Below are 24341 nucleotides of genomic sequence, written 5' to 3'. Positions count from 1 at the left end.
TCACTTAAGTGGTAATGGTTGTTTGAAAAGGATCAAAATAGATTTAATTAAGTCAAAGTTAATCCTTCTTTCTTATCTTTCAGTTACTATGTTTGACATGCATGTAGTATGGCAGCATTGTCTGAGAGGTTAGAATAACTCAGATCTGCCAAACAAGCACATGTCTTGACAAAAGCTTTTGACAAATGATGTAATGCAAATATGTGTGTGTGTGTGTGTGTATATATATGTATATATATATATATATATATATATATATTCTTTATTATATATTTATTATATCTATTTCTTTTCTTTAATTGTATGTGATTCTTTAAAGATAAATCCACTTTCCTAGGGTAACTGTCCCAATTGTACAATAATATCTGGTTGTGGGTTTCAGCTGAATTTTATCTTTACAATCATTACATCTGAAAAGCAAATGGTACTTCATTCTTTGTATTACACTTACTATTAAACAGATTCCTGTTACGATCAAAACATGTCCAAACCCCAAGTAATCAGAAAATAAACATTATTGTTTAAGATTCTCCTATGTGAATGCAATAACAGAGTGTATAACCGAATTATAGTTTCAACAAGTTTTAACTTCATGCGAGTAAAGTTACACACTAGTGCTACTACAGTTTTGGATGAGGTGGACATAAGCAGAAAGGGGGTGGGGCGCAACAATGGGACAATTTGTACCAAGCAAAAAAGAACAAAGTTTACGTTGTTAATTTCACCCCCTCACTATATAGGCTACTATAAGGACAAATCCGGTTTAATTAAGTTCGTTTAATACAAAATGCTCGTATAATTGAGAAACTAAACTTTGTTTCCTTCAGCGTGTGCTTCTTCCTACAGGCTAAGTTTACAAGTAAATTGGAGGCTGAACAGAACTCATTTTCTAGAGTCCAGACTGCAGTAATTTTGCAAATAACAACCTATTCAAATGCTAGGTCATACATCACACGACGAATTCATTCGACCGTTACACGCATCGATACGATAATGTTGTGAATTGTTTTGTATATAACATGGATTGGATCTCGCGATAAGTGCAACCTTCCATCTTGCCACGTTCCAGTGCTGGTAGAAAAAAAACAGGAAAGAACTGGGCGGTCGTATCCCGCAGGTATCCACACGATTGAATAAGTCACCGACCACTGTTCGGCGATTGGATGACATTTTTGTTTTCCCCGCCCACAGCGGCTTTGTCTGAACAGCATTGGTCGAACGCTTAGTCGCTCAAAAAGGGGACGGGTTGCGCTGGGCCTCAGTGTCTGAAGGCATAGGGATTTGATTTTGCAGGGCATCAGTACCAGAACTGAGACTGGAATTACAGTCAATTCGTTTTGTACAGAGTAAGAAACGTCGAAGAACTACCACTTGCAATGGCTAAGAGAAATCCAAAAGGAACAGTTAAAAAAGGTATGGATGTTTACATTTTCTTCCGTCGAAAATATGTGCATTTCTGCGAAGGCCTGATAGTTAATCAGGCGGCAACATTGATTTTGTTTATGTAATATTAAATGCACTGGGTATGGATTATCAGCCACAAAGAGACACAACAAAAAGATACAACAGGTCAAAAAATAAGAACATACACAGTGCATTGTGTCGACTACAGTTGTGCTATATAAACTAACGTTACATTAGTTGTGTTAACACTGTAATCGCAAATAGTTCATTAATCGTCGTAGCGAGTAAGAACTTTTCAGTCGGAGTGGCGTGTATTAAATCTCCCACCCCGATCATGTCTGTGCACTTGGAAAATGGGAGGAAGTGGTTGCAGAACTTCTGCATGCTTTTTTGTCTCATTTGCACGAGACCCAAAAGGCCTAGTTTATTATACCGTTTTGCTAATTCCAACAGCAGCAAATGACCTATATTTTCATATAAATATTTGCTCATCGTTGGAGTCAGAGTTGCCCCAGTGCGAACTCTTAAATGCTCACGTGTCAATATTGGGAGAGCGTGGGAGGGGTTACACGTGGCTTCTAGGGTCCCATGTCACCACAGACCCTGTGAAAAGAAAGTCTGCCACATTGCAGGACCCCACTCTCCGGGTGTTGGGTTAGCTATCTAGCTACTATTATTGACTTTAGTAACTGCGTGGTTATGTAAGAGTGGTAGATTTGTTAACTATTGGACTTTTGAAGGTAACGTTACATGAACCCATACAGTTTAGACACGTGTGTATAGATTTCGCCATATAGATTGACTTAACACTGTAAAAAAGGTTAATTTGAACGAAAAGCTGTGTAAAATGTTACCCCAAAAAACTTGATAATAGATAGAACTCCAATGCATGCAGTTATACTGTAGAATTGTTCTCAGTCATGCACATTTTCAGTTATATTACATTTTATGAGCTAATATTTTTTGCATTAGGCTATTTGGTATTGTGTGCATTATCCTGTTTTTTTCGGGCCACTGTGCACATTCTTTTTGTTTATTAGCTACTGTTCTTGGTAAAGGCAGTTTTGTTCATGGAAAAGCTTAATGTATCCTGTGGCCATCTCTTGTTACAACCTGTTTTATAATGGTGGTATCTCTATATTTTAAGCTAATAAAGCAGATCATCATTATGTAAAAAGACACAGGAAGATACAAATTGCCATCCTGAAACTTTTTTTCCTCTCTCTCTCTCTCTCTCTCTCTCTCTCTCTCTCTCTCTCTCTCTCTCTCTCTCTCTCTCTCTCTCGCTCTCACTCTCTCTCTCTCTCTCTCTCTCTCTTTTACAACATGTGTTTTATTTAAAATGTTGGTGTCATTGAGGTGCCACTAGAGCCTCAATTGCGTATGTGCCATAAGAATGCCTATTCTTATATGAAATCTGTAAAATAGATTGGGTTTTTAATCCATTATGGTAAGCTTTTTCCTGCAATGATATTTATCTAGTCTAAGTCTAGAGCCGGCCAGCACCCATTTAAATGCTGCATTTATAACGAAGTTCGATTGCAAAGCAAATTCATCAAAGTGAACTTAGCTGTTGGTAAAGTGGTGCAATGCCCTCTTTTATCAAATGTCGAAATCATTCCTTTCAGGGATCTTTTCAGCACCACAGAATAACTTGCGGACTTCCAAAGAAATGGTAAAGAAATGACAGTCCACCATGATGTGCTTGCACTTAATTTTTTTTCTCAAGCATTTCTTTATTGATCCCAAAGTTCTGTTCAAATAACCTTGCATGTTGTTTTTCAAGGTCATTGAATCTAATACAATTCTGTCATACATGGTTTGTGCAGTAAATGTTTTATTTGCTTTTGTTAAATGCAGTGTTTATCTCACAATGTTCAATTTTCTGTTTCATGCAAAGTTTGATAATACACTTGTGTGTAATTTAACAAGTAACACCGTTCAGTCCTGATATTCTTATGAATGACAATAATATTTAACACTTTATAAAAGCATACAAAATATTCTAATAATTAAATGCCTTGAATAATCTGACATATTTAACTCCTGTTGTGACACCAGGACAACCCACTGGACTTTCAAACCAGTATGATCTATTATTCTAAAGAAGGGGGAGGTTTGCTGGTCATTCAAGATTCCAATCGGGGGTGTATGCTGCTGATAAGAACACATAAGGGGTTAATGTCCAGTGTTTGTTCCTGTGACCAGACACAAACTCTTGCTCTTAGCAGTAGGGTGTGTAGGTACAAATGAAGAAGAGAAGGTATTTCAAGGCACACATTCCACTACAGTATTATGTAAGCTGGACAATGAACATTTTGTACAGATACGGCAAAAACAGTGCATGAGTTAAAAAAAAAACATAGCCGGTTTAAATGGGGGAGGGGAAGATGTTTATTAGGACACAATGGCAGCCGTTTGACTACCTGTAGATTTAGTGACGAGTTGAACCGAGCGTGTTTGTCTTTAGGGGCGTGTCTTGTTATTTCCAAACATTGCATGCAACTTTGATCTATCTGAAAGATTCAAATACTCTTAATGCAGGTTTCACTTAAAAGTTTTGATTGGCATTAAATGCACATGAAAAGTACACTGCTGCTCAAAATGTTTGGGGTCATTAAGATTTTCTTTTGGAACTTTCTATTCCGTAAAGAATCCTAAGAAAATGAACTGTTTTGCACAAAAATATAATAATAATAATAAATGTTTCTTGAGCAGCAAATCAGCATATTAGAATGATTTCTGAAGGATCACATGACACTGAAGTAAAAGGAATAAATTACATTTTAAAATATATTAACATGGAAAAAAATATTTTAAGTTGTTGTAATAATTGACAATATAAATGCAACCTTGCTGCTACCTTTTTTACAAGAAGTGTATCTGAAACCTTATTTTTCTTTTGAGACACTTTTTTATTTTATTTTTTTTACATAAATTGTGCTAACATATGGCTGGTTTGTTTTTGACAAATCCAAGCAGAAGCCACCGCTAACATGTTTATTATTCCATCAAGAAACTCGGGAGACCGGTCCTTGTATGGAAGATAAATAGTCACTTAGTTGGCCTCAGATTTACATGCTCCTCTGCCTGGAGGCTTGAAAAAGCCTTCCAAAGTTTGATTTGCATGTCGTTAAAACGCATGTATGTGACCAAGCATTTTATCCTCCATTCTGCACTGCTCTTTTGTTAAGTATAGTGAGTTGGGTGACCAATCAGCCGTTTCAGCTTTCATATGTGACTAAGAACAGCAGGATGGAGTGGGATTTGCCTCTACCCTTTCCTATGAGTGCTTGAGATGTTCTGGCTTTCAAGCGGACTGTTCTAAAAATAATCCATTTGCTGGTCGAGTTCCATATTAAGTTCCGGCTCAATTCACCAGGAACAAAAAGGCAGAAGACCTGCTGTTGTACAGGGGTCCGGGGTAGGATTTGGGTGAGGACGCTCTCTTCTTCCCCACTTTGCCTGGAGGGATGGGGGAGCCGAATGCAGAGGTCAAGGTGGTGAACGAAGAAACCGGTATTAGTATTTGTATGTTTTTGGAATAAGCTTTTATGACAAGAGATGACATTTAATGAATCGCAGGGGTGTGAGAGGAAGCCTTCATATTTGAAAAATAATTTATTCGTAATACTTAATTTTTTGTTAAATTTGTATTTTGTGTATATATGAGCAGTACAAATTTGATGTTGTGTGTGTTTTTTTGGGGAGATTGCAGGAGTGCTTTCAAATGTTTTGTTATAACATTTTCTTGTGAAGTTCGTATATATATGATACCTTGTACAACATGTAAAAAGAGAATGTCTTTGTTGTAACACTTTAGTGTTGTTATTTCTCTCTGTATGTCTGTTACTAATGTTTGTAGTGTATATGAGCATGTGTGGTTTGACCTAGCAGAACGTAGCGGACAAAACACCTGTTCATTCTTCCCACTAGAGCTCTGAATGCAGATGTATTTATACCACGGTTCCATGAGGAGTGTCAACAGACCTCAGAATAACTGCACTCTTTTAGACTTTTGTCACCTTGTGATTACCATAGATTTCAAATGGAATATTTAAACATCTTTTAGGGAATCTTTCACCTGAATCGGATACCCCTTGAATCTTCTACATGCATTTAAATATAGAAGGAATTGATTTGTCTACAATAGATTTTCATCTTCAAAGCTAATGTTACAAGCATTTTGTATCAACTAGTGGCATTGAGTGAAAATGCTTATGCGTGCAGTAATACTAAAGGACTAATCTTGCTTTTAAAGGCATGGTTCAATTTTGAGCATGTATTCCTCATTCATACGTGTAGAGGGTTTTGCTGTGCTGCAGTGAATTTGTTTAATGAATCAGTTGGTACTTTTCTTTTTATTTATTTCATCTTGACATTGTGTATAATCTGCCTTTTTTTTTTTTTTTTTTTTTTTGTCCTTCAGAGGCCAAGCCGCAGCTGGCACATAAGAATGGGAAGAAGGCAGAGGTTGGAGGAGGAACCTCGTTCTTCACCTGGTTCATGGTTTTGGCCCTCCTGGGTGTCTGGACCTCTGTAGCTGTGGTGTATTTTGACCTTGTTGACTATCAAGGTGTAATTGGTGAGTCTTTGGTTTCTCTTTTTTTTTTTTTTTTTTGACTTTTTATATTGATTGTAGTATTAAAAATCCTCTTATTACATTAATGTTTTTTGTATCTGGCCTTAATTTGCATGCAGCCAAAGCAAAGGACTTTCGCTATAATCTTTCAGAGGTATTACAAGGTATGACATCTGAACCAGTGATAATCACCCCCATAAACCTCATTTCTTTGACATAATCTGTCATGAAGTGAAAGGGTCATTTAATTTTTTGTGTCATTTTTCATACTTAAATACATATAATATATAAATGTATGTCTATAAACATGCAGTATTGTTAACTTTTGGGTTTTTTGGAACAATATGTATGTTTTAACTATTTAAATGTATATAATAAATGCTAATGTTAATGGAATGACTTGCCAAGGAAAGTTGTAATAAAGCATTTTCCATTTCTACACAATTATTTTTGTAGAATGTGTAGTCTAGAACATGTCTCTTTTGGGATACTTTAAACTAAGAAATATCCTTAATGTATAAACATTTTTTTATATATATATATATATATGGCACAATGCTTGCCAAATGACTAAATCAGATTCACTTTACTTTACTAGGTAAACTTGTGTCCTATGATGCTGATGGTGATGGGGACTTTGATGTGGAAGACGCTAAAGTACTACTAGGCAAGTGTACTGATTTCAATGAGATTCTTACCTGATTGTTTTGCATGACTGACTTTGGTTCACTTTTGTGCAATGACAAATTAAATGGGACTAATTCACGTGCATGGTACTTTTTCATGCTTTTGTTGTAATCATTTTTTTCAAACCACATGATGATGAGGTTATTGCCTTATTGCATGAGTTTGAGAATTAGACCAGCTTGCCAATATTATGTTTTAACGGCTACATCATATCATAAGGAGAGAAAATTAAGAATTATTTTCTCATTTTGCAGGTAGTTTAACTGATTTCACAAGTAACTGAGCCCTACATTCATTAAAAACTGCCTCATTGGTACTTCCCATGCATGCATGTTCCTTTTCTCCTTTACCTCATGCTTTTAATAGCATCTTTACCCACTTTTTTATAGCACTGAATCCTTATCTACTAAACCTTGCAAACCAAACCACCTCCACCCTCTCTCTGTTTTCTTGCTCTCCCACTGTTCTTTCTTTCCCTCTCTTTCTCTTTTTTCCTTATTTTCCCATTTGCGTAGGGCTGACCAAAGATGGCAGCAAAGAAAACTCAGACTCACTTGAGGAAGTCCTCGATATTTTAGCAGAAGAGGGCACTGATTGGTTTCAAGGTTTCTTCACCTTCCTTTATGACGTTATGAGTCCTTTTGAAACGCTAGAGGATGAAGAAACCGAGGCAGCAGCGGAAGATGTTGCTGGCGCGTCACAGACTGAAGGGGTTCAGGGCCAAAAGACATGCGTTATTTTAGGCCTTCAAAACCAATAGTTGTGTTTTCTACTGCGATTGTGACAGAAGCACTTTATTAGACGAGGACTTGATTCTGTTCCTAACACTTGAAGAAATATTTTGTTGGGAAGATTGCCAACAGTCACTTTGGAACCTGTGAACTCTTGAGAAGATGATGTCATTATGAACACTAACACCTTTGTAAATATTGAACTTGTGTAGTTTATGCTTTGTTGCAGCTCTTTTGCAACTGCTATTTTGAACTACTAATATACTACTTACCTTTTGCATATGACCTTATTGCTGAAAGATGAACATATCACCTTTGCTGCATGCCTCAGTTCCCTTATATCATGAACAATAGTATGTATTTCTATTTGAGTCTTGCAATTTAACACTGTACATTTGACACATTCTTGTTTTATAATCTGATTATCGTTTTTTCTTTTTTGGCAGTGAATGGTTTATTTTGAGCCGTTTTAAATTACACAATTGCATTTTGGGATGATTTGCATCCTCAGCAACTCATCATTTTGTGTTTTGTATTTCCTTTAACCTTTTTGGTACTACAAAATAGGCAATTTTACATAACATTGTCAAGTTGTTACGTTGTTGTTTCTTTATTCTTATGCGAGTTGCCTTTGCTCTCCTTTATCAAAGCTGTAGAGAATATTGATAGGCTTGGATATAAAGTATGTGTATATATATATATCCCACCCCTCTTGCAGTATTACCTCAATTAAAGGGTTAGTTCACCCAAAAATGAAAATTCTGTCAGTAATCACTCACCCTCATGTTGTTCCAACCCCGTAAGACTTTTGTTCATCTTGGGAACACAAATTAAGATATTTTTGATGAAATCTGAGCGTAATAGTGAGTCTACGTTCTGACGTACAACCCAGAAGCGCTGCGCTGTTACACTATGTGAACTCACTCAGAGGCCCACACAGAAGAAAATTAATAGTTGAATAAAGTCGTTATTTTGGGGGTTTTTTGCACACAAAAAGTATTCTCGTCGCTTGATAAACTTAAGGTTGAGCCACTGTAGTCACTTGGACTATTTTAACAATGTCTTTACTAACTTTCTGGGATGGCAAATATCGATTACATAGAAGCCTATGAAGGAGTGATCCAGCTCTCAGATTTCATCAAAAATATCTTAATTTGTGTTCCGAAGATGAACGAAAGTCTTACGGGGTTGGAACAACATGAGGGTGAGTAATTACTGACAGAATTATCATTTTTGGGTGACCTAACCCTTTAAATTCAGACAAGAAACTTTTACTAATTGCCTATACCAGTGTTTCCCAAACTTTTTCTGCCGGGCCCCCCTTTTGTAGAGCAAAATATTTTCAAGCCCCATCTACATACTGTACACCTACATAAAGACACTCTCAGACTTCTCAACTTCAACGGGCTTCTCTTTGTTCATGATGTGAAGTCTACAAGTGGCGTCTTAACTTGTTCGGCTTCATACTGTCAGAAGCTAACATTTTGAGGCACGCAACTTGGTCTCTCTTCATTACCCGTCCTTGTATTGGTGAATCCAGGACGAGATATGCCTTGTCATTCTTTCTTGTCTTGAGGCTGTCTACACTGGACCACACAACAAATTGAACATTACAAATCCAGTTGTCCTTTGTGTCTGAAGTTGCACAAGTGCTTGGAGTACATCAGAAATGGAGCGGAGCATCAGTTTATAGTCGGGAATTTGTCACGTCGTGCTGCATCCAGTGTAGATGGCATCACTGATTATAATAGGTTCTAATTGATTTTGTCATGTTGTGATGCTCGAGTCTGGTGTAGATGCGTTGTTTTGGTAGTTGATGTTTGAAATCTACTCTGCTTTGTTTACCTTGAACTAGCAGTCAGTTCACAAACTTGTCCATGCTTAGTGCAGAACCATGCATCATTCATTTATATTTTTACATGGCTCCCTGCAATACTCAATTATGATTCTTTAATCACGCCATATAGCGGTCTGTTATTCCACGATAACAACTGCTATAACAGACCGCTCAAGCGGGTACTGTGAGTCATCTTGAGATAATAATAAAATGTAAAATAAAATGCAAGTAGTTTCATAATAAGCAAATAATGTCTTCAACCTGAAGAGATTTCTTTTGCATAACAATTTTCTGACTATACACTATCCCTTAGCCTTGCCACGCCCCCCTTTTAAAACTCAGAGGCACCCTAGTTTGGGAACCACTGGTGTGTACAGACTTATTACTTATCTAACAAAGAGATTACACATTAATTAATTTCATCAGTTGCTCTAGGCAAGAACTAGTTCAAGGTCCTTGTGTAGGAGACGTCACCTGAACCCCAGAGTACTGTAACCGTCAACAATCAGTTCCTACCTGCCAATCTAAAGCACCTGAAATAGTGTGCCTGATAAGTAATACAGTGTTTATGTACGGCTTCTGTATTACTAGGTTGGAATTGAGGGCTATGAGTGTCAATAACTATTTGGTACTTGCACAAAAAGTACATTTACGGCGTACATATCAGGATTTATTTACAAAACGGCTGTTTTTGTGTCTGGAAGTGTATTCTAAGAGAATTAAGTGTGTAGAATTAGGTTTAGATTGAGGGATACATTTAGTACTATTTCCTTCATTCCCACTTAAGTAATTATACCTTCAAACATTTCAAGTACAGGTTTAGTGTTTATTTTTGGAAATCAGCAATTCAGATCCTTCGGTTGAATTATTTTGTCATTGTTGCCATATTTTTCCTTTGTTTGGCTTTTTATTTGTTAATAAGATTGGGTATTCTCAAATGTTGTACAAATAGCCACTACTTGCAGATTTCAGTTGGGTGATGCACATTGTAAGGTGTTTGTCTCAATAGCATAAGCATACTATTTACAAAGATTTTCTTTTCTCTCAGCAATATTTAAAAGTATGCATCCCCAACCATTACATAAGTCATCATGCAGTGTTTTGTAACACAAAAATGTACGAGTTGTAGAAGCAGTCACTGACTTAAATTTGCACTGTCTCATTTGCACTAGATGAAAATTCTAAAGATGTTTCCAGGAGAAAAGGAGGTATTTTGCTCACTTGATCTGTGCATGCAGCAGACAAGTCTCTTGTGTGGTTTGGGATTTTCTAAGTTTACTTGATCGACTTGTTTGTTTGCATGACTGAGCTCACATCACATTTTTTAAGCTATATATTATTTTTCTGTTTAACCAAGGAGTGTTTAACAATAAGACCTCTTGTAGTTGACATTTATGAGCCTGCATGAACAATGACATTTTCCAGGCTATTTGCAAATAGTATTAAGGAACTGTGGACTTGTCATAAACATATCCTAACTACATCATCTTCTAGCGTAATGTGTAGAGCAGTGGTTCTCATCTGGGAAGCAAACTTCCAAGGGGGCCACTGGATGACTTAATTTATGTAAATTAGGTTTGTTTTTATTTATATATTTAAAATATAACTTCATAAAAATGTAATGATTTTTGTTTTCCATAAACAACCATTTATTGAAAAACACGCAGTTCTTGAAACTTGCAATCAAAATAATTCATTTAAAAATATCAATTACAGCAGAACTACTTTGGCCTAAATGGCCTGCCTTTGAATATTGTGTTGGACAATTGGGAGGCCTTTTAGTTAAATCGGTTGAGTGTAGAGGATATTCTAACATACTAATGGAGTTCTGATGTGAAATGATTTGCATCTTTCCAACTAATTGCGTTTTGGCGTGCGTGGTGTTAGAAATTCAGTTACAGTGATTACGTCATCAAACAAAGTTTCTCCCCAGAGCTTTCCCATGCCAAAGATGTTGGTTTGAAGCTAAGGGAAGCTCTGAAACAGCAACTCACCATCATCCATGAAAGAGTGGAAGCCAGGAAAATAGCTAAATTGGCACTGGCAGAAGTGAGGAACATCCTAGCCAAAGAGGAGGAAGAGAGGACCTTGAACCGCATCAGAGAGGAATCCGAAGCCAAAGCTTGGGAGCGGGCTGAGGCTCGACTGAAAGAGGAAGGGGAGAGAATAGAGAAAGAGGATGTTGAAAAGGCCATGGAAAGAATTAGAAAGGAGAAGGAGGGAAGAGAGAAACTGGCAGAAAGTGAAGAAGCAAAGAAGACTAAGGTGGAAAAAGATGAGGTGAAAGAAAAGCCAGAAGTTGAAAAGAAAACCCATGAGAAACCCGTTGATTATGACGTTAAAAAGGTTGAGAAAGATGCAAAAGGCAAAGAATCCAAGAAAGCTGCAGCTAAAAAGAAACTGTAAGGCATTAAATGTCAGAACATGTTGTCTTGTGTACATTGTGTTAACATCTGGCTGAACTTGATCTCAGTCCGTTATGAGCAGTTTTCAGAGACCACCCCTTATAGGCCGAAGGCAAGACCTTTTGTCTCTATGATCAGTGATGTTACTCATAACATTGAGATTAGTAGAAGCAGAATCAGAACAAGGTGCTATATGCTGATTGTCAGGTGGAATTTCTTTTATTTCCCTTAATGTTTTTGTTTGAGGGTAGGATTTTTGGTTTATTCTTACGAAATACTAGCTAGTGTGAGATTTCAACATTGGTGTTTTTCTGATTTTGTTCATTTATAATAAATAAAATGAGTTGCATTACTTAACTAAGAGAGAAAATTATTGTGATATCAATAAAATATATGAGTATCCTGATTTGCTTTTTCGGTGTTTCAAGTTTTCTTTTCAGTGTTGATTGATATAAGAACAAGCAGTTGCACAGTATTGAAATGGGCCTTTTTTTCTCCACAAGAATGCTTGTCTGTCCCTTAATAATATCTGTAAACATTTCTATAAATATTCCTTTTTCCTCTCCTCTGTTTCCCTTTTTGTCTGTTTTTAAAATCTCAAACACATACCTTTTGTGTCTTTAAAAGTTAAATACATACCTGTAAAACTCAAATCTCTAGTGCAAAAGTAAACCAAATGGCATGTAAAGGTTATTTAATGCACTTCATAGATTAGAGTCATATGCTTGTTTTATGTGATTTATATTTTACACTTGCCTCATGTATGCACATCCACATGTAAAATCCTCAGGACTGAAAGATAAGCCCACCATTGAGAACAGTGAAACGGTTAAGACAACCTCTGCTGAACCTGTGGAAGAAGGTAAAGTAGAATCACACACAAGAGTTTTAAGCAGTAAATAAGGGTGCAGTTAGAATTTATTGATGCATAGATCATAGAAATATCTTAGAAATATCTAAAATTAGATGTAGGATTTTATAATCCTAAGAGACATTGTGATGAAAATATGCAAGTTACTGCCATTATTACAAGATGAAATGTAATGATTGCCTGCCCATGAAATTATTCAGTTTTGTTTATATAAATATATAATTAAAAGTATATGAAAGAAAACACTTGTTTGACTGCAGGGGAATTAACTTTATCTTGCGTATGGATTAAACATTAACTCTGTGTACACAAGGACTGTGTACTATTATACATATGCACCACTTGTGTACTATATAGAAATTATTTTGATGGTCACCTATGAACACTTGTATCTGAAATACCCACCAGTTATAAACTAGTCTTGCCACATACCACAAAAAGCTCTTGTGTAACATGACATGAGCGTAATCACATTGACCTGTTATGAATAGCAGACATGCATGTTTGATCTAGTTTAAATCTTAGTAAAGCATTATTGCACAAGCACCTTTATGACAGATAAACAAAGGCTTTTAACAATAAATAAAAACTAATAAAAAAACAAGCTAAACTGTAAAAAAAAAATGTTTTCCCGAATTAGCTCCAGACTCTATTGTGGAGGAAGAGATCCAAGCTGTTAAAGTTGAAGAAGCAGCTCAGCCGCCACCAGGTACAGTTTTTAGGATGTCCTTTCGAAGTTAGTCTAATTGTTGCTATTTTTTGACTCACAAGTATTGTGATTTATAGGTGTATGCATGCCATGTAGTGTTTACTAAAAAAAATATCTTGGCATAAATTTAATTGGATAATGTATGAAATATATTGGCACAATAGGAGCATAGTATATTAGATTTTATTATAATTATTTTTGGTTACACTTTATTTTAAGGTTTTCTGTGTTACAGTGTAATTATACATTTAGTACTGAGTAATAATAATTAACTACATGTACGTACTATTGGGTTAGGGTTTGGTTTAGAGTTAGTTGCATGTAATTATGTATAATTTATAGTTATTGCTACAGTAACTACATGTGTAATACGGACAGTGTAAAATAGTGTTGCCTTATTTTCCCTTGCAGAACCAGAAACTGTGGAGGAGGAGCCAGTTGCTGAGGAAGAAGCTCTGACAGTAGACGAAGAGCCCATTGCTGCAGAAGAGGAAGTAGCTGAGGAGGAACCAGAGGTTGAAGAAGAGCAAGAAGTTCCTGAGGAAGAACCTGAAGTTGTGGAGGAAGTGCCAGAGGATACAGACACTGTTTCAGTTGAGGAAGAGGCTTTTGAGGAGGCAATGGAAGAGCTTGCAACAGAGGAAGAGGTCATACCAGTTGAGGAAGCTGCTCCAGTGGAAGAAGATTCATCAGTTGAAGAGACAATAGAAGTAGTAGACGAAGATACTCCAGAGGAGGAGGAGGAGGAGGTAGTTGAAGAGGTTGCACTGGTGGAAGAAGCAATTGAGGAAGTGTTGGAGGAAGGTGATGCACCAGTGGAAGAGGCAATAGAAGTAGTAGAAGAGGCAATAGAAGTAGTAGAAGAGAATGCACCAGTAGAAGAACCTGTTGAGGAGCTTGTACCGGTAGAAGAACCTGTTGAGGAGCTTGTACAGGTAAAAGAATCTGCGGACGAGCTTGAGCCAGTAGAAGAAGCTGTTGAGGAGCTGGAGCCAGAAGAAGAAGCTGTTGAGGAGCTTGAGCCAGTAGAAAAAGCTGTGGAGGAGCTTGAACCAGTAGAAGAAGCTGTGGAGGAGCTTGAGCCAGTGGAGGAGCTTGAGCCAGTAGAAGAAGCTGTGGAGGAGCTTGAGCCAGTAGAAGAAGCTGTGGAGGAGCTTGAGCCAGAGGAGGAGCTTGAGCCAGTAGAAGAAGCTGTTGAGGAGCTTGAACCAGTAGAAGAAGCCGTGGAAGAACCTGAACAAGTGGAGGAACCTGAAATAGAAGAGCAAGTGGAAGAAGTAGAAACACCTGAAGAGACAGTTGAGGAGTCTGTCCCTGTAGAAGAGACTGTAACAGAAGAGGAACTTATTGAGGAAACAGATGAGACAGTTCAGGAAGATGAGGAAGTAGAAGACTCCATAATGGAGGAAACCAAGCTTGAGGAAGAGAATATGGAAGAAGAGGGTACGTTTTCTTGTTTTTGCAAGTTCACTCTGGTGGCGATTATGCAGCAATAATACACACAATGTCTTATTAAAATAGTACATTCATGTGGATGCAAACATCTGTTAACATCAGATTTGTGGACAAATTTATAGAATTTACACTGAACAGATGAGCAGTTCTTTGTTTGCTTTGTTGTGAAATGTGCCTGTCTTGTTACAGAGGATGCAACTTCTGAGGAAGAGCAGACTGAGGAAGACTTTGCAGGTTGGTAATTTAATTTTATGTTTATAAAAAAATATATAAAGAATTGGAAGACTTTCTAATGTGGAAAATCTGTACAGAAATGTTTAGAATCATACATTCTATGCTTAATGCCTAACACAATTATATTTCCTTGCTTCTTTATTAACAGAAGATATTAACCAAACAGAAGAACAACTTGAATTAGAGCCCACAGGTATTGCCATTTATATTCCTTTTCATAATGGGTGAAAATGTTATCTGATTAAGGACAATTTCTTTAACTCTGGCATTTTTTGTATTTAACAATTCTATTTAATTTATTCATAATCTGTTCTATCAAAAAGGTGTTTTCTCCAGTTCACATATGTACAAATGGACTGTCTCTGCCTAAAACAGTGTCTGCTTCAACTAAAAACATCAGCTGGTTAAATGTATTTAATGTCAATCATTTCATGTTTTACAGAAACATAAAACATTAGGCAGTGTGTAAGATGCGGAGAGGACCAGCACCACATGGCATTCCACTGGAAGTGTGCAGCTGCCGATTCCCACCATGGAGTAAAAAAAAGAGAATGCTACTATATTACCCTTTCATTTTCCTGGACTTTTTCTTTTTTAAAACAAGCCTTTTTGTTAATTGATAATGTAGTCTCTTGTGTACAAGTACACATTTATTTGAATGTTTTGTCAACATTTGTTTGGTGGTTTGACACCCCCCCCCCCCCCCCACCCCCCTTTCCCTTTTCTAATCCCTATTTTGTAATTACAGACAAAGCTTTTTCCCTATCCTCTAACATAGATGTGAAGTAGCCATTTCTTAATGATCATGGATGATAGTTTGGTTTCCTATGTATGTACAAACACCTTCATGTTGCTTTGTAGCTCGGATATCTTCACAATCATCATTGTCTCTCTTCGTTAAATCTAATTGCTTTTATGTGAAGGTACTATGCAAAGCTGCACTGATCTTTTGCTCTTTTTACCCTTAGGTTTTGTACTACCAATATGTATTGAGTCTACATTTCCAATGTTGCATATCAAGGACAAGTTTATGCTGGCAGGTTAACCAAGATAATTGCTATGTGAACTTTGTATGAATGGGCGTGCATGTGCATGTTTGTGTCAATTTAAAAAAATCTTGTTTAACTTTATGCGAAGCAATCATTTGAGCCATTTTTCTCACTAGTATGTATTCATGGTGTTTTCCTATGTGTTTTTCAGTGTATGGTCAACATTTAAGTACCTCTGTTGATATTTTCCTCAATACTGTAACTGTTTTGCTAAGAGCTCAGAGAGTGGAGAACTTGTTTTTGCATTTCTTCATATTTAGATTTCACCTTTTTAAATTCAGAAGCGTATGTCTGCTCCCCATCAAACTTTTTTATTTATGCTCATGCCTTTTTCAGTAAGTCTTGTTTCATAGGCTCATGATTTGACAAGCTCTATTTCAGGCAGACACTCCAGCTGCTGTGCAGTGTGCATATGAGAAACAGTGTTGTTTAATGGGATTGTCATCTTATGTAATAACTGGTGAAGGATGCCCACATAAATATGGAGCAACCTACTTTACAAAATGTTTTATTTTTGTAAAAGGGTAAAGATTTTTCCTAGTGCTTTTTGTGAGACATCACAAGTCAGTATGTGCTAATTAATTTGTCAGATGTAATGCACTGCCTATGGATTGAATTCCCAGTGCATTTATTCTGGCCCTTTCAACTGTTGCAGGCACATCTGTAAGAATACAATATAGAAACAATACAGTTTTGTTGTACTACATTCAGAAAGGAAGATGATTATGGTATTTTGTCACATTAATATCACAGAAAGACAAAACATGTTTTTATTTACTATTAATGTTGTCATGTTTTTTATCACAACAATGTAGCTTTCACCCTTGATGCAGAGTAAACTGTAAGAAACTGAAAACCGGTTTGATCTTTTAAAGGAAACCCAATTCTGGCTCCTGAAGTGTTTCACTGTGGATTTTTTTTCTTTTTTTCTTTTTCATTGTAATGTTGTGTGTTACACTGTGGTTTTATGGGGCCTGCCAGAATAGATGTTGTTTTTGTGCTAGACTTTAGGAAATGCTGCAAATCTCTTCGATGGTTTCATAACATATGGCTGCAATGTAGTTTTTAGGGTTTTCTTCTTTCTACAAAACTAGAGGGTGTTTTTGACCCCTAACACTTTTGAAGTCAATGTGAATTTTTAAAGTGGTATTAATTTCTTGTTTAGGATTTTTAAGGAATTATTTTATTTAGAATTTGACACTTTATAGTCAAATTGAATTAATTCTACAAAAGTGTTAACTTCTCAAAGCCATATGTGAAAGGTTGGGTATAGCAGCTTTAGTAGGGGTTGTGCTCTAAGGGACAGACACCTCACGACCAGCAATAACACCATTTGTATAGGGGGTATTTTTTTTATTGAAATCCACATACAAACAGATGTTTACTCAAGGCTTTCTATTCAGAGGTTTACATGAAATCCTGCTGTATAGGCTAACTCATTTTAAGTTATTGAGGCATTGAAAATATAGGGAGTTTTGGGTGACACAAATCTGTAAACAACTGTAAATGTTTTGTTTGAGTGCTGCAATAAAGGTTGGGACAACAAAGTCGAATAGTGTTCTTTTTTTGTTTGTTTACAAAAATCAATTCCGATCCATGTAATAAATACAACAATGAAAAGAAGCACGAAGACTTGTTACACTTTATTTATTTTGATTGTTTATGATGTCTATTCTTGAAAAGTAAAAATAGGGAGATTCAGAGAATACACTTAACAGCATTTCACATTTAAATACTGATTCATAGCTAATACTACATGCCCAGTTCAAAGGGTCAGGCAGTTGCTGTCATGAGGATGCTAAGAGAAAGAAAGACATAAAGCGCATGCGCATCAGTAAGATATGCATTTTTTTGAAGAACGCACCTATGTGCTAAACAGAACATTTAAACGTAGTATTTAACTATATAAAAGAAGAATTGGGATATTTCATTGTGCTAAATGCTTAGGCAGTTATTTTAAAATAACCCGATGGTTTAGGGTTAATCTCGTCGGGTCCTTCAAGGATGAACCCGGAAACACAACAATCTTAACAGCAGAAAGTCTTCATTTCGCCGGTCATTGATTGGTAAGATGTTTGTGTTATTATTGTGTTTTTGTGTCAAGTTCGTTTTTGGAATGTCGTTATATATACGCGCAGATCATAATGCATTGTTTGCACCGATGTTTATACTTGGCTAAATGATAAATGGCGATGAAAGGAAGCAGATTTGTACAGTATACCTTCACTAAAGATGAGCTAGAACTCATCTGTCATGCAGTTTTAGGATGAACAAGCATTGCTCAGACATACACTTTATGGAATATAAGGCTTAAAATGCTCAAGTACCGTCAGATATTACTGGGTTTCTAGTTGTCAGCTGATTTAAGCTTTTTATGTTTACCCTTGTCCTCGACATAGACTTTGAATTTTAAAGTAAGAAATATATCTAACAAAAACATGATTCCATTTCATTTCAAAATTGTGATAATCTAAACAGAGAGTGAAATAAGTGCACACAATTTCAGTATTTATTGTGCAAAATGTGGTGGAAATGACACTGAAGCACTTTTTACTAGTCACCACTGTCAAAATGGAGCTTAAATGAAAGACACATTTTATAATTGATTTAGGTTTTACAGCTGTAAAACATTAATGCCAATTTTTTTTTTTTAAGGTTCTCAAATGATTACATAAAACTTTCATGTTTAATGGGTTATTACATTTTTTTCTAGTGATGACGTATGTTTATGGGCTGTTTAATTAATACAATTTAATCCAAATAAATAGTGAATTAAAATGAATTCATTAAAACTAGATCCATAAAATGATCCCATAATGGGATGGGAACTCAAAGGTTCTATGGCGCGCCTGACAGAACCCTTTAAGGTTCTATTTTGAATCTTTTGTTCTAAAGGCCAATTCACACTGCACAGACAAACACCAACAAGTTGTCCTAAGCATTTAGCATGTTATATAGAAGTGTCATGTTCACACAGCCCCAACAGACACCGAATAACTCTGATTGAACATGTTCAGTTGGGTGAAAACAAACCCCGACCAACGGCAACAGACGCGACGGGACCCAACAAACGTGTTTGTTGGTGTTTGTCTGTGCTGTGTGAATTGGCCTTAAGAGTATAGTACGTTTTTGCTAGGGTAGGGGCTTTTTAAAGAAAGTCCTCGACCTAGTTGGAGGCCTATTTATAGAAAGAACACTATATAAGGAGTGTGTGCTGGGATTAAGGGACTGCCAGAAAAGTGGTAAAAATATGGAATTAATCAGTAACAAGCTGCCTCGTCAAATAAAATGAGGTTTAAAATGCAGCTTTTATCTAGTGTGACTCGGACTCCTGAATCGATTTAGAGCAACATTACATATTAATATACATCTGATATTGATGAGAATAAATATGTGTTTTTATGTCCAATCAGAAAGGGGCTCTCACAATGCCTGACCTTTGGCAGGATGCTATGGACCATGCCGTGACTGTGGCCAGGAAATCAGGAGAGGTGAGATGGCATCTTTCTTTTAAACGATGCAATTTTGTTGTTGTTGTCATTTTCTTGTACTGAAACCTTCTGTACTCTTATCTCTGTTGTCCTCAGATTGTGAGGGATACTTTGCAGAATGACCTAAAGATCATGTGTAAAAGCTCTTCTGTTGACCTGGTCACTAAAACAGACCAGAATGTGGAGCAACTTATTATTACGTCAGTGAAGGAGAAGTTTCCTGGACACAGGTATTGAGTCCTTCATGCTAACACAGGGTCAGAAGACCTATTACACTATAGTTTCCAAGATAGAGCATATTGAATCTAAAGTAAAGAGAATATACCATAGTCTGCTCCTGTTTGTTTCAGTTTCATTGGTGAAGAGTCAGTGGCTGCAGGAGAACCTTGTGTTTTGACTGAAAACCCAACATGGATTATTGACCCTGTGGATGGGACCACTAACTTTGTGCATGGGTAATGTATTAAAATTGTATTCACTGATACAGTGGGGTTCAAAGGTCTCAGACCACTTGTGAAATTAAATAAATGTAATTATTATTATTTATTTTTATTAAAAGAAAAGAAAACCAATTAAATATGTCATATTTTAATAGACCATTTTCACATTTCCGGGGTTGTCAGAAGCGGAAGTCGCCATTGTTGGGTTTAAGTATATAGCGTGAATGAGAGACTACATTAAATATATTTTTTGTGTTCCCATTTGCTCAAATAGCAAAAGAAAAACTCCACAATAGTGTTTTCACAACTTTCAAAAAGAGGAAAAAATAGAGCGAGATTGATAACGGCATTCCAAAGAGAGAAAGACGTACAGATTTTACGAGTTGCCCAATTCGTATGAATTCGTAAGAATGACCTACACCTGACCCCACCCCTAAACCTACCCATCACGTGGGTTTAGACAAATCGTACGAATTCTTTAGCCACCTTTTACTCACTCGTACGAATTCGTATGAATTGGTCGTGAGATAGCGTTGGTCACTCCCACAGCCGCTGTAATAGAAACACCTTCACTTGTAAAATATTTTTTGTAATTTGATGCAAAGATCATATAATACAAAGTATAGTGTTATAAATGTACATAAAACATTTTTTTTTTATGAAAATGTAAAAAACATAATTTTTTATAACATGAAGTCAAAATTTCTTATTAATTTTCAGGCATAACTTTTATTTATTTAATTTAAAATATTTAGCAAAATATATATATATTTTTTTTAGCAAAAAAACCCCGTTGTTATTTCAATATTATACGTTCTCATTAATGTGTAATCACTTCAACCAACTAATTAAGTATCGTCTGAAGTGTATAATCTGCCATTTAGAAAACATACCGTGACGAATGCGAGAGGGAGATTTGCTCGCGTTTGCCGGCAGATTTGAAATAATACGGCCACTGTAGGAGTTAAAACGCCTTCGGAATGGGAGGAGCTAGAAAGTAATATTCAGTTGGTAGTCATATACAATTTCACCGCTAGATGGGAGTAAATCCTACACAGTGTAGCTTTAAAAATTTCAGTTTATTTCCAGGTTTAAATGGGATTTTAAACCCCATATTTTCAATGTGGTCTCAATTTTGGACCCCACTGGCATATGTTCAGGAAAGTTCAATGACTTTTATCACTATGAGAAACCCTTAAAGGAGAACTCCGGTCAATTTTAACATTGAGCTAATTTTTTTGTACATTTGGAGTGCTGTCAATACAGAGAACAACGACAAAAATCGGTGTTGCCTACACCGTGTTATCCTCTTTTTAAAATTTGCACCCTGTTGACTTCAATGGGGCAATATTTAAACCTGCTTTTAGCCTCTTAACATCCTTGATGTGTCATTACAAGTGCACAGGTCATGTGAGTGATTCCTTCGGAGTGAACGCGAGTCAATCTGACTGCAGTAGATGTGAAAGATAGGGATAAAAAGTAGTCGATTGTCGAGTTCACGCGCATTGGTTTAGTACCTATGATCACGCGCGTGAAATCGACAATCGATTACTATGGACTTCGACCGAAAACAGGATGTAAATACAGGTATTTGCGCTGGCTGATTAAACATCATTTTTATCCCTATCTTTCACATCTACTGCAGTCAGATTGACTCGCGTTCACTCCGAAGGAATCACTCACATGATCTGTGCACTTGTAATGACACATCAAGGATGTTAAGAGGCTAAAAGCAGGTTTAAATATTGCCCCATTGAAGTCAACAGGGTGCAAATTTTAGATTTTTGTCGTTGTTCTCTGTATTGACAGCACTCCAAATGTACAAAAAAATGAGCTCAATGTTAAAATTGACCGGACTTCTCCTTTAAGTCGGGGACACACTTAATGACTGTAAGGAGGATTATGAGTGTAATTTGATACTTACGACTGATCATGCCCAAACGCGCCGAGACAGTCGCATTCAGTCGGTGTTCACAGTCAGTGTTTAAAATCTGCTCCAGTCGTTGGAAACAGTCTGTGTGTTCAGTTCAGTCTTAGAATGTTTCAGCTAGTCGTTAAGTGTGACCCCGGCATTAGTGAGACATGATATATCTGATCAATTACATATTTGACTTATACTTTGCGACTTTTCATACTCTTCTAGCATGAGCTACACTAAATATGCTTTCCTTTGTCCAGATATCCATGTGTTGCTATATGCATTGGCTTTGCTGTCAACAAAACGGTAAGCATCATTTGCTTTCAAATGCACTTTTAGAATAACAAATTGACAGCACTTGTAATGGATCTTTGCAACTGTGTGGTTAGATGAAATCGGAAACTGCCACTTTGCTCCTACTTTGTTTTCTTGATCAGTTATCATGCCTTTGGAAGGTTTGGAAGTTTTCCAGTGGGAAGAGTGTCTGTCAAACCCATCATTCTTCTATTGCAGTTAGAGTTTGGTGTGGTATATAGCTGCATAGAAGACAAGATGTACACTGCTCGAAAAGGGAAGGGTGCTTTTTGCAATGGACAGCCGCTGCAAGTGTCGGACCAAAAAGGTGACCTTTCTTCTTGAGCATGTTGATCCATGTTTGTTTGTTGGCAGTCATCTGAATTCTCTCCAATTGTTTCCAAATCATATAACAGAGATCAACCAGTCAATCATCGCTACAGAGTTTGGCTCTAATAGAGATCCTGAAATTGTTGATAAGATTTTCTCTAGTATGAGGAAGATCTTGTGTCTGCCAGTTCATGGGTATGTGCCACGTTTCTTCCACACACAGCTCATGTTTACACGATTATACTGTAATGTGCATTAACAAATACCTCTTGAATATTCATTTCCTTCCTAAGGATACGTGGTGTTGGATCTGCTGCCATCAACATGTGCTTGGTTGCATCTGGTTGTGTAGAGGCCTATTATGAGATCGGGATCCACTGTTGGGATGTAGCAGCTGCGGCAGTCATAGTCTCAGAGGCAGGAGGAGTTCTCATGGATGTTGAAGGTAAAAAGAGCTCTTGCTAGCGTTCAGTTATTTTTATACTTAATCATATGTTATTTCAGTTAGTTGCCAAGGCAACATTTATCATTGAAGTTTTTTTCAAAGCTTAAAGGGTTAGTTCACCCAAAAATGAAAATTCTGTCAGTAATTACTCACCCTCATGTTGTTCCAACCCAATAAGACCTTCGTTCATCTTCGGAACACAAATTAAGATATTTTTGATTAAATCTGAGAGCTGGATAACTCCTCCACAGGCTTCTAAGACACTATAACTTGCTGGCCCAGAAAATGTATTAAAGACATCGTTAATATAGTCCAAGTGGCTCAATCTTAAGTTTATAAAGCGAAGAGAATACTTTTTGTGCGCAAAAACAAACAAAAATAACGACTTTATTCCACTATTCATTTCCTTCTCTCTGGGCCTCGAGTCTTTTCACGTAGTGTTTAAACGTAGCGCGTCTGTGTTGTACGTCACACGTAGGCTCACTATTGGGCGACGCTGGTCATGTGTGTGATACGTGGTGACGTACAACACAGACGCGCTACGCTTAAACACTACATGAAAAGACTCGAGGCCCAGAGAGAAGGAAATGAAAAGTGGAATAAAGTCGTTATTTTTGTTTGTTTTTGCGCACAAAAAGTATTTTTATTACTCCCCCGTATCCACGTTTTATTTTTTATTTTATTTTTACAACAATTAAAAAAAATAGTGTTGGATAACAATAACACTATTTTGAATGTTAACACCAACTGCATCTCGTTACTCTATTTTTGTCAGTAGTTTGCTTTTCCAAAATATGTGTTTTTAGAAATGACTTATTTTATTAAATTTGAATGCTTGTGTATTAGCATGTTTTGTCCCCCCTAAAATTCCCACAGGTGGACCGATGGACATGATGTCTAGAAGAGTTGTTGCAGCAAATAACAACATAATTGGAGAGAGAATCATAAAAGAGATTGAGGCATTTTCAGCTGTTAGAGATGACGCACCGGTGGACCCTAGTATAAAATAAAACGTATTTTGAAGAAAGCTCCTGTGCTATTGAAGTATGATATTATTAGTACATTTTAAATTCAGTACACTTTATCATCTTTTGTATGTTGCGTAAATGATTTCTGTCTTACAATGGTGAAAAATGTATTGTTTAAAGCTATGTGCAGATGTTTGATTATAAACGTTTAGCTATTGAATGTCCAATTCATTGCCATTAAATATGTTACTTGTATATTTTATACAGCAGTTCAATAAACAGTAAGTTAATGAGTAACTTACCTTTGAGACCTTACTTATTTTTGCTCCGACAGCAGAAGAAATTTAAAACGACTTCAAAGCAGAATCAGCCGTTGGGTTTCCAAACACAGTAGTGTCGTTTCCAAATGAGTGTTTTGCATGAAACCGACTCACTGATAATACACAAAAAGCCACTTTCTCCCACCAACTGGCGGTACAATGTAACCTGCT

At 36.6% G+C, this 24341-nt stretch overlaps 2 protein-coding genes across 5 annotated transcripts; both read left to right on the top strand.

The window, feature by feature from the left end:
* The first annotated feature begins 1228 nt into the window (after positions 1–1228).
* asph (aspartate beta-hydroxylase) lies at positions 1229–17511 on the top strand. Of its 4 annotated transcripts, none has more exons than XM_084410558.1 (10): positions 1234–1413; positions 5834–5989; positions 6106–6150; positions 6585–6653; positions 12437–12508; positions 13158–13226; positions 13638–14669; positions 14871–14915; positions 15064–15108; positions 15358–17511. In XM_084410558.1, exons 1-10 carry the CDS (start codon positions 1377–1379, stop codon positions 15363–15365), a joined length of 1578 nt encoding a protein of 525 aa, XP_084266684.1. In that variant the 5' UTR covers positions 1234–1376; the 3' UTR covers positions 15366–17511. The 4 variants fall into 4 exon arrangements, with proteins under 4 accessions (XP_084266686.1, XP_084266684.1, XP_084266685.1 ...); XM_084410557.1 differs by lacking the exon at positions 1234–1413 and adding an exon at positions 4800–4923; XM_084410560.1 differs by lacking the exon at positions 6106–6150 and having other exon boundaries at positions 1229–1413.
* Positions 17512–17792: 281 nt separating this feature from the next.
* Positions 17793–24147, top strand: impa1 (inositol monophosphatase 1). Its single transcript, XM_084411315.1, has 9 exons — positions 17793–18030; positions 19378–19455; positions 19552–19685; positions 19806–19910; positions 22074–22119; positions 22327–22435; positions 22524–22632; positions 22731–22882; positions 23759–24147. Exons 2-9 carry the CDS (start codon positions 19393–19395, stop codon positions 23890–23892), a joined length of 852 nt encoding a protein of 283 aa, XP_084267441.1. The 5' UTR covers positions 17793–18030; positions 19378–19392; the 3' UTR covers positions 23893–24147.
* The last annotated feature ends 194 nt before the right edge of the window (positions 24148–24341 follow it).

The sequence above is a fragment of the Rutilus rutilus genome (assembly GCF_951802725.1).
Source record: "Rutilus rutilus genome assembly, chromosome: 6".
NCBI lineage: Eukaryota > Metazoa > Chordata > Actinopteri > Cypriniformes > Leuciscidae > Rutilus > Rutilus rutilus.
The sequence above is the reverse complement of the archived record's forward strand: the minus strand, read 5'-3'. Positions and strand labels throughout refer to the sequence as shown.

Excerpts from the sequence above, each read along its gene's own strand:
- impa1 (XM_084411315.1), top strand. The coding sequence starts at position 19,393 with ATGCCTGACCTTTGGCAGGATGCTATGGACCATGCCGTGACTGTGGCC. Across the intron at positions 19,456-19,551 it reads TGGCCAGGAAATCAGGAGAG|ATTGTGAGGGATACTTTGCA; the intron begins GTGAGATGGCAT and ends TGTTGTCCTCAG. Across the intron at positions 19,911-22,073 it reads ACCACTAACTTTGTGCATGG|ATATCCATGTGTTGCTATAT; the intron begins GTAATGTATTAA and ends TCCTTTGTCCAG.
- asph (XM_084410557.1), top strand. The coding sequence starts at position 4,878 with ATGGGGGAGCCGAATGCAGAGGTCAAGGTGGTGAACGAAGAAACCG. Across the intron at positions 5,990-6,105 it reads TGACTATCAAGGTGTAATTG|CCAAAGCAAAGGACTTTCGC; the intron begins GTGAGTCTTTGG and ends ATTTGCATGCAG. Across the intron at positions 6,654-12,436 it reads AGACGCTAAAGTACTACTAG|GACTGAAAGATAAGCCCACC; the intron begins GCAAGTGTACTG and ends TAAAATCCTCAG.